The sequence below is a fragment of the Mobula birostris genome, chromosome 4 (assembly GCF_030028105.1).
Source record: "Mobula birostris isolate sMobBir1 chromosome 4, sMobBir1.hap1, whole genome shotgun sequence".
Taxonomy (NCBI): Eukaryota; Metazoa; Chordata; class Chondrichthyes; order Myliobatiformes; family Myliobatidae; genus Mobula; species Mobula birostris.
The window spans coordinates 10,342,300-10,352,248 of NC_092373.1; the positions used below are offsets into that span (position 1 = coordinate 10,342,300).

The 9,949-nt window shown below is 42.6% G+C and overlaps 1 protein-coding gene across 1 annotated transcript; it reads right to left on the reverse strand.

Annotated features, from left to right (window-relative positions):
• Positions 1-496: 496 nt before the first annotated feature.
• On the reverse strand, positions 497-9,706 carry LOC140196157 (extracellular calcium-sensing receptor-like). Its single transcript, XM_072254902.1, has 5 exons — positions 9,434-9,706; positions 7,141-7,974; positions 3,813-4,040; positions 1,491-1,614; positions 497-1,404 (listed from the first exon to the last, which is right to left on the reverse strand). The coding sequence occupies exons 1-5, from the start codon at positions 9,689-9,691 to the stop codon at positions 497-499; spliced, it is 2,352 nt and encodes a 783-aa protein (XP_072111003.1). The 5' UTR covers positions 9,692-9,706.
• Between the last annotated feature and the right edge of the window lie 243 nt (positions 9,707-9,949).

Here is a 9,949-nt window from a genome sequence, read left to right on the forward strand (position 1 = left end):
TTTCGAGCAGTAAAATTCAGTCATGTAGTGATAGTAAATGTAAACTTGAGTCACGTGACTTCTTGGTCCCCATCTGGGTTAAACTTTCGCAGAATCCAACATAAACAATTTACAAAAGATCTGAAAGTATTTCAGTGCTCACAACATTAAACTGCCAGCATGCAAACATAGTATGAAAACGATATTTGGAAACTACGTTTTTTAGGTGGCAAGGTAGCGTCGTGGTTAGCGGCAGCTATTACGGAACCAGCGTCCGGGTTCAATTGTACCGCTGACTGTTAGGAGTGTGTAAGTTCTCCCCCTGCTTCGGTATCCTTTCACATTCCAAAGACGTCTGGTTTAGTCGATTGGTGGTCGTAATGGGCGTGAATGATCAGTGTTGGCTCCATTGACCAGAAGGGTCTGTTACCATTCTGTAATTCGAAACAAAATAAAAATAAAGATAACCGCGGGTTACACATAATAATATGACAGAGATCGGAAGGGACGCTGTTCGTTACAGTGATCTTTCTTTCGACATCATATGTTTCTTTGTATTTTTATCAGGTTTCAGTAAGATAACGTAACATTTCGGTGCAAAAATACAGACGAGCAGACCGAAGCTCGATGCCCAGATAGCGAACACTTCGACAGCCACGGTGTACTTTCCTGGAGAGCTCACATAAGCCGGAATAAAAGTTATCCAAACAGCGCAAAAGATCAGCATGCTGAAGGTGATGTATTTGGCGTCGTTGAAACTGTCCGGGAGTTTCCGGGCAAGGAAAGCAAGCACTAAACAGACAATGGATAACAGAGCAATATAGGCAGAGACTATGTAAAAGGCGATCAATGAGCCAACGTCGCATTCCAGAATGATGATGTCTCTGTAATAGTTCATGTTTTTCACAGGGTAAGGAGGTGACAGAATAAGCCAGACAACGCAAACAGAAGCTTGTAAAATGGTAAGTACGAATACACCCAAGCGTTGCTGCCCAGGTCCGAACCAGTTCATCACGTTTCTGTTGGGAAGAGTTGCCTTAAAGGCAACCACGACAAGGATGGTTTTGCCCAGAATGCAGGAAATGCAGAGAACGAACACAACTCCGAAAGCTGTGCGGCGCAACATGCAAGACCAGCCCGATGGATGTCCAATGAAGGCGAGGGAGCAAATGAAGCAAAGCAGGAGGGCGAAGAGAAGCAGGAAGCTGAGCTCGGAGTTGTTCGCTTTGACTATGGGTGTTTCTCGGTGTCGGTAGAAAATCGCAGCCGTGGTTAATGTAAACAACGCTCCCAATAGAGCAAGCGTCAGTAATACAAACCCCAGAACTTCTCCAAAGGAAAGAAACTCAACTTTCTTAGGAACACATTGGATTTTTTCCTGATTGGACCAGTACTCCAACGGGCACTTGATGCAATCCGTGGAATCTGGAAAAGTAATTATTTGATATGAAAATGTGTGTAAGCACAGAACAGCAAAATTGGAAGACGTTGCTATTCCTCTCATCACTTACCAGTGACGTTGCTGATCTCACCCTGGGCGCACTCTGCACAGTCAAAACAACATATTGGCTGCCCTTTCCGGCTGACCTTTCTTGATCCAGGAAGGCAGGGCTCTGAGCAAATTGCTCGTGGAATCTGAAGCAGGATAAAAATCCTAATGTCCGTTGGATTTGTAAATGCCCCATTAAACGTGCTAAACAGCTGAGATTATGATCAAAATGCAGCTTGGCCCAGTGCACGTTGAGCGAATTCTGGGCAATCTGCAGCCATAAACAGGGTTTGCTGAAATGGCTGCTCAGAAAAACAAACAAACAAACAAACAAACAAAAATACTAGAGAAACAGGAGCGTGTTGACTCATTGCGGAGAGCATGCATTCTGGAGATCGAAATCAGGAATCAGTCCCCCGATGTAAAGGGCGGTATATGGTCAAAGATCAAATAACTCGCGTGGAGCTGCGTTCATATTAGAAGCGGAGGCTGTACACTACGTCCTAATTCTATGTAACTGTTTATACCTGAATTACGGACCATTTGAGAGCATGGTGTGTTCATCGCCCGGACAAAGAGGGAGATAGCTACAGCAACGATAGGTTGCTGCATTCGGTACTAGTGGTGTAGGTATGATCTAGCAAAGGGATGCCACAGCGGTGAGGTAGGGGGCACTGGGCCTTTACGGGGCAGCTGTTGGGTTGTGAAGTGTTTGCGATATACGTTGCATGCCATATTGGTCAATGTTTCCCATCCACTACATAATTTACTGGGTGGGCACAGAAGTACATTCAGCCAGAGATTCATTCCACCGAGATGCAGCACAGAGCGTCACAGGAAGTCATTCCTGCCAGTGGCCATCAATCTTTACAACTCCTTCCTTGGAGGGTCAGTAGGCTGGTCCTGGACTTATTTCATAATTTACTGGCATAATTTACATATTACTATTTAACTATTTATGGTTCTATTACTATTTATTATTTATGGTGCAACTGTAACGAAAACCAATTTCCCCAGAGATCAATAAAGTATGACTATGACTATGACTATGACTATGGTCGATTAGCTAGGGGGACGGACTTGTGGTTTTATAGACTAGAAACGATTTCCAAATGATATGTTGCTTTCTAGGTGCCAAAAAGCAGGGAAACTTCCAAACGTGTCTACAACACTCTTAGGTGGGAAGGTGTGAAGCTAGAAGAGATATCAAAAATATGAGTCGGAAATATGATGAATTCTGCAAGACAACTTCAGGGAGTTTGATGCTAAGTTAATGAACAGGGCCTCTTTGATTGTGATATCAGGATTGCTCCCCTTACTACGTACTGGTGAGGCCAGAAACCCGGGGTTGTTACTGCACGTTTTCCCGTTTCCTCCCATATTGCCAAGACCTAATGTTTGGTAGGTTAATTGATTATTGCAAATTGTGCGGTGATATGGCTGGACTTAAAATAGGTGTTTGGAGTTTCGTAGGGCCTACACTGTGCTGTATGTCAATAAATATAGAGAAATAATATAAATATAAATAGGAAGAATATAGTTTAATACATAGTTAATGTATTGTTCCGCGAGTCGTGCCTTCATATTTATTGAATTATTGAGCTCTTTTCCAGGGAAGACGAATAGTACAGAAGGGACGACTTACACTGAACTGGAGGGTTCTAATTTTCATCCAAGGTTGTTTGCTCATGCTGTACAAAGGTAGTAGAAACTAAAATTGCAGGTTGATGGGAATCACAACGCTAGAGCAGGTAGCTCACTGGTTGCAGTTCACGAGGTCATGAAGCCTACTGGCCTACAAGTGTGAAATAGAAGGTTGAGAATGTTGGGAATAGCGTTTTGAGTTGTGTATATTTCAATGCAAGGAATATTTCAAGGGACGTTAAATGAGCTTAAAGTACAGATCGGCACGTGGAAGTATGACATATAAACCATAACTAAAACATATTATTATGCAGGGGCAGAAAATGCAGCTCATCGTTCTCGGTATTTTGGACGTGTTACAGCGGTAGTGAGTAAATGAGGAGGAATGACATTACGAGTCATGGAAATTTAAGGACAGTGCTCAGACAGGACCGTCTAGACAACTCGTGTACTCAGACTATATGGGCGAAACTGATGAATAAGGAATGAATGAACTCATTAATGGGATTATATTAAAGACCACCAAACAGTGTTTGCGATTTAGAAGAATAAGTTTATAGACAGATTGCAGACTATTTCAAGAAACATAAGGTTGTGATAATAGGTGATATTAACTTTCTAAATATTGACAGCGGATAAATCCATTTATTTTCCATTTCAATACCGCCAAAATGAATTTATGGTAAAAGAAGGGCCATACCGTATTTCCAGTCGTGCTCCACGTGATATTCCCGATATTAATCATTATTTCATGCCCTGGTGGAGCCGATCCGTCGTAATATCCGACATATACAATGTCTATGTTTCCCCTGAAAGTCCTTTGTAAGTTCACAAATTCGTATCTTGGCACTGGCTCTCCAGTTTCATCAAAATATACGGATTCTCCCGTCTTCGCCGTGAAATTAACTTTGCGGAGATAGTGCAGTAACTAGTGAGGTTTTGTGGGGCGTAGGGGTAGGAAAGGCAATAGGGAGTCTATTTGTAATGGAGGCTCGCAATGCGTTAACTGAAATACAGATATTCACATATCCCGTAAACATTAATGATTAATCAGTACCACAAAAAAAGACGATACGTATGTTTGAGACTGCTGAGGGAGTGCGGAGGATGCTTAAAGAATCATTTTGATTGCGTTAAACATCCCACCTCAGCCCAATCTAGATCAGGCTTTAAATCATCTGATCAACATGCACGAAACAGCGTTTTCTATCGCATTAGTCATCATTTTGGGGTATTTTAATCAGGCCAGATCGAAAAAAGAAATCACAAAGCAATTACCATCTACAGATCATTTGTAATACCAAGGGAAAAATATACATACTGTGCCAGTGTTACACCACCATCAAAAAATGCCTTCCGTGCTATTCCAGTCCCTCACGTTGGGAAGACTGATCATCTGGTTGCACTTCTATTTCCTGAGTATAGCAGAGACTGAAGACCTCAGCGCCAGTAGTGAGGACCAAGAAGGTATGGGCAAGGGAAGCACAGGGACGCTTGCAGTTTGCTTTGAACCGGGGCACTTCACTGTATTCAGGCACTCATCTTCGAATCTGGATGAGTGTGCTGCAGTTGTACTGACTTAAATAAAAGCTGTGTGGATAAGTGTGTGCCTACAAAGACATGCTGTACATTCCCAAACCAAAAGCCATGGATAAACCAGGAGGTACGTCGCCTGCTGAAGGCTGGCCGTACCACCTGGTAATCAAGTCTGGCGATTCAGGTCTGTATCAGAAAATCAGGTATGATTGGCGGAGGGCTATTCTAAGGACGAAGAGATGGATGTACGGGAATTCTGGCAGGATTTACAAGGGATTACGTCCTACAAAACGAAACGCAAATAGCATGAATAGCAGCGATGCTTCCCTACCAGATGAACCCAACGCCTTCTATGCCCAATTTACAAGGAAGCTTATAATTGCAGCTGTTGAGAACCCTTCTGTACCAAGTGATCCTAATGATCTCTGGTTCGGTGTCTTTAAGGAGGGTGAACCCTCGTAGGTTCTATGGTCCCGACGGAGTAAGTGGTAAGGCTCTGAAAACGTGTGACAACCAACCGGCAGACGTATTCAAGGACATATTCAGCCTCTCACTACTATGGACGGAAGTTCCCACTTGCTTCAAAAAGGCAATAGTTATACCAGTGCCAAATAAGTGTAATGTGATTTGCCTTAATAACAATCGCCCATAGCACTCACATCCACAGTGATAAAATGTATTGAGAGGTTGCTCATGACTAGGCTGAACCCTTGCCTAAGGAAGCACATATTCAACTAAAATTTACCTATCGCAGAAAAGATCAACGGCAGATACAATCACAATGCCTCTTCACGCGGTCTTAGACCACATGGACAATACAAAGACCAGGATGCTGTTAATCGATGATAGCTCACAAGTAAACACCATCATTCTCGCATCCTTAATTGAGAGGGTACAGATTGCTGGCTTCTGTGCCCTCCTCAGCAATTGGATTCTCGACTTCCTAACCGAAATATCACAATCTGCGGGGATTGGTGATAATATTTCCTCCTCGCTGACGTTTAACACTGGCGCACCTCAAGGGCGTGTGTTTAGCCCACTGCTCTGCTCTTTCAATCCCCATGACTGTGTGGCTAGACATAACACAAATACCATTTATAAATTTGCTGGTGATACAACCATTGTTGGTTGAATCTCAGATGGAGACGAGAGACAGTACAGGAGCGAGATATGCCAACTAGTGCAGTGGTGTCGCAACAATAAACTTGCACTCAGTGTTAGAAAGATGAAACAGCTGATTGTGGACATCGGAAAGGGTAAGACGAAGAAAGGCATGACAGTCCTCAGCAAGGGATCAGAAGTGGAGAGAGTGAGCAGTTTCAAGTTTCTCGGTGTCAATATTTCTAAGGAACCAACATGATTCCAATATATTGATGCAGCTGTAAAGAAGGCAGGGCAGTAACTATACTTCATTAGATTTCGAAGAGATTTGGTATGCAACCAAAACACTCAAAGACTTATAGGTCTACGATGGAATGCATTCTAAGAGTCTGCATCACTGTTTGGTATTGGGGTGGGGGTGTTCTGGCAACGGCATAGCACGGAAAGAAGCTGTAGAAGGTTGTAAATGTATTCAGCTCGTTCTTGGACACTAGCCTGCAAAGTACTCTGGACATCCTCAAGGAGAGGTGTCTCGGAAAAGCAGCGCCCTTTGATAAGGACTTCCAGCACCCAGGGCTTGCCGTTTTCTCACTATAGAAATCAGGTAGGAGGTAAATAATCCTGATGGCTCACACTCAGAGATTCAGGAATAGTATTTCTCCTCTGGTACCTAAATGGAAATAGAACCTGTGAAATCTACCTCGTTTTTATGTCTGTTTTTGCACTATTTTTAAATTCACTATATGTATACTGCAATTTATTGATTTATCTATCTATCTATCCATCTATTTATTTTTTTTCTTCTATATTATGTATTGCTTTGAACTGCTGCTGCTAATGTAACGTATTTTACGACACCTGCCGGTGAGAATAAATCGGAAAATGATTTGAGTAATAGGTTTGCATTGGATCTACAAACATAAATTCTGTATAAGACGCTGTGTGTTGTAAATCTACGTAGAGATTCAAGCTAGGCCTTTATACCACTGAAAACCGCCGGGCTACTCCTTTGTTAGAGGTAGGATGTGATAGGTGCTAACCTCTCACCACTACCTAATAAAGAGTATCAGAATTCGAAGGGAGCTACTGTACAGAAGACTGGAGAGTTTCACTGGCGACCCTGCCTACATTCATCCTTCAACCAATACACAGATCCAAGCGTCAATCACACTGATTGCATCTCTGTATATTATCTAGCTTCGCAATTCCCCGCTTATACACAGATTGATGTGTACAATATTGCCAACCATTTTCTGAGAATAAATGTTTGAACTCCGCAAAGCGAGTATAAAGAGGCAACATTTGAATAACCTTCAAATAAAATATATGTTTCAGAATGTTCTCACAATATCTGACTTTCTCAATGAGGCACAAAGGATTTGCATACCTACCTGCCACGGCTCGAAATGTGATATATTCGCGCATGTGTTATTCACAAAGGGACCTTCGTCTTCCACACATGTTAGTAGATTGTGTAGTGCGTGAGCGATGGAGTAGACTGCTTTATACACGTTGTATGAACTCCCGTCCATTATTGCGGGAAGGTAGGCATTTTCTATCCCTGCGATCTGTTCCTCCCCTGTGCATTGCGAAACTTGAGCTGTAGAGTTTCCCGGGCTTATCCCGTTGTCTGTGATAAAAGAGCATTTGAATAAAGTTTCCCAAAACTCAGTTACCAAAATATTGCCAGGAAATTTCGAAGGGTGGACGTTCTGAAGATAATCTCTGAGATCATCTATCTCTGTCCTTCGGATGGTTAGACCGATTGTCCCTGCTAGATAAGTTACTCTTTCTTCTGGGAGGAGAAGATCTGCTGTCACCCACGCCTCACTCCCAATCCATTGTACACCGGTGACATTTTGACGCACAATTTCATTCAATAAAATTCGCATATCACCAACGTTAACAAAGGCCACCACCACTTTAGTGGACGCCTGTCTAATCATCTGGACAATTTTGCTGATTTTCTCTGGAGGGTCAGTCCTGTAAAATGATTCGGAGTAGGCAATACAAACCCCAAATTTTTCCACGTGCTCCACAAATCCCTGCATTCCGAAATTACCATAATCGGTGTTACTTCTAATGGTTCCAATCCAAGTCCATCCAAAGGTTCTTACCAGTTCTGCGATGAGTTTGGACTGGTACTGGTCACTAGGAATAGTTCTAAAAAAAGTTGGATATTCTGTCTTATCGCCGAGACAGGAGCATGTGGAGTAGTAACTAACCTGTTGATAAGAGGGTAAATGGATGAATACATATGTCCGACGTTTCAGTGTAAGTGACTGACATTCCTATAGCGTTACTTTGTGAATTTTCTTCTGACTGTACGTAGCTGTAATATCAAATAATGAACATGAACATAATACATACTTCTTGCATGTTTCTACTTATTTATTACTTTGATAATAAACCTCTGGTTCACCATATTAGGACTACTGCTGTATTCCTCAGTTATAGGACCGTTGTAGTGCATTCGGAGCGGGTATAGACGAGGACTTACAGGTTGCTGACCGAATTAGACGGCATGCGCTGGGAGAGCTTTTGGAAAAATTTGGGTTGTTTTCCTAGGAAGCGGTGCATAACGACATTCCTGACAGGAATATATGAGATAATTGGAGACCTAGGCGGACAAGAGTGCCATTAATTTTCGCCGAGTGTTTAAACGCCTCTTATCACAGTGTAGGCATTTAAGGTGACAGATGGGAAAGATCAAAGGCAATGTGCCGGGATAATTTTTTTTCGACACGGTGCTCGTTGCCTGAAAGTGGCTGACAGGTGTAGTAAAGGAGCTAAATACGATACAGACTGCTGTGAGTCTCTCAGATGGGTGCTTGGATGGGTTGAGAACGGTAGGACGTTGACATTGAATGGACAAAAGGGACCAGTTTAGTTCGTTAATTAATTTATAATTTAGTTACTGTGGCGCAACTTCTCGGCCGAATGGAATGTTTCTGGGTTGTATTGTTCCCATGTTATTCGTTTTATGTTCTATTACAACGAAATATAACAGACGATTAAGTTAAACTGTGTGCAGTTTATTACTGTGAATGGCGCATATCTATGTTATGCCATGTATCATACTGTAAAATCTCAGGATATAAATGTACATTTTTTATTGGGCGATTATCCTAAGTTAGAGGGTAGTGGGTAGTGGCTCCATATGTCAGTACAACAGGGCGCGACAACCCTGCCTTACACGAGCCCCGGGCTCAGCTGGCTCTGGCTGACAGTACCCTGTATGGGCCCCTGTCTAGAGTTACGGATCCCACTGTCTTGTGGGTCTCTTCGGGAAAAGAGAAGGCTAACGAATAAACCCTACACAAATCTGGAGTGGAGCCCCTAAGGCGCTTGGATGACGTATCACGTCACCTCCCAGCAGCTCTTGCAGCCAAGCTGATGCCAAATGTACTGCTTCGTATTCCTTTAGACTACATCCGCAAGGCAGAGAGGGCTATCTTGATGTCTGCGCAGCCCAGGATCTCCATATTCATCATCCAGGTCTGTGCCCCGATAGGGCGCATCCATTGTCTACTGAAACAGACGGAGCCATTATATCCTATGTTAAGATATCTGTATTTCAACTCGGTCATGACAAGGGTACGCACGATTGCATCGGTGCAAATAAAGGGACAGTTGCGCAATATTAAATAGCTTTTTTAGTCGTAAAAAACTTTGACACGTTACCATCGGAATCCCGAAGGAGCCGATTGTCCTGGCGGTTGCGATGGAATTTGTAGATATTTCACAGCCAACAATGGCAGCGACTTTGGAAGAACCTCTACATTGAGGGTATTTAAAGGATTCTTCTTCTCCATTGATCAAGGCGAGTGCTGCTTTCGAGGCGATCTCGGAAGATGAGCAATCATCGTGAATCTGATACCCGAGTGTGATCCCAGGGAGGATATTCTCATTCAGGTTTATTTCTTCAATGGCATAAATCATCGTTTGCACCCGTTGGAAACTTGCAAACCAAAAGCTGTGGGATAAATATAAAACTAGGTGATAACAGTTGTTAGATTACTAATTCAAACAGGAAATGACATTAAATAATCTTGAATCATATTTAGTTAAAATGTAACTTATTTTGTTATCGACAAGTACTAATATCGACTCCGGATTGTTTGTAGGAAATCAGAAACAGTCAAATTTATGTAAACAGGATTCAACGACCCTACAGGATAGGGTTCAAATGGATCCACA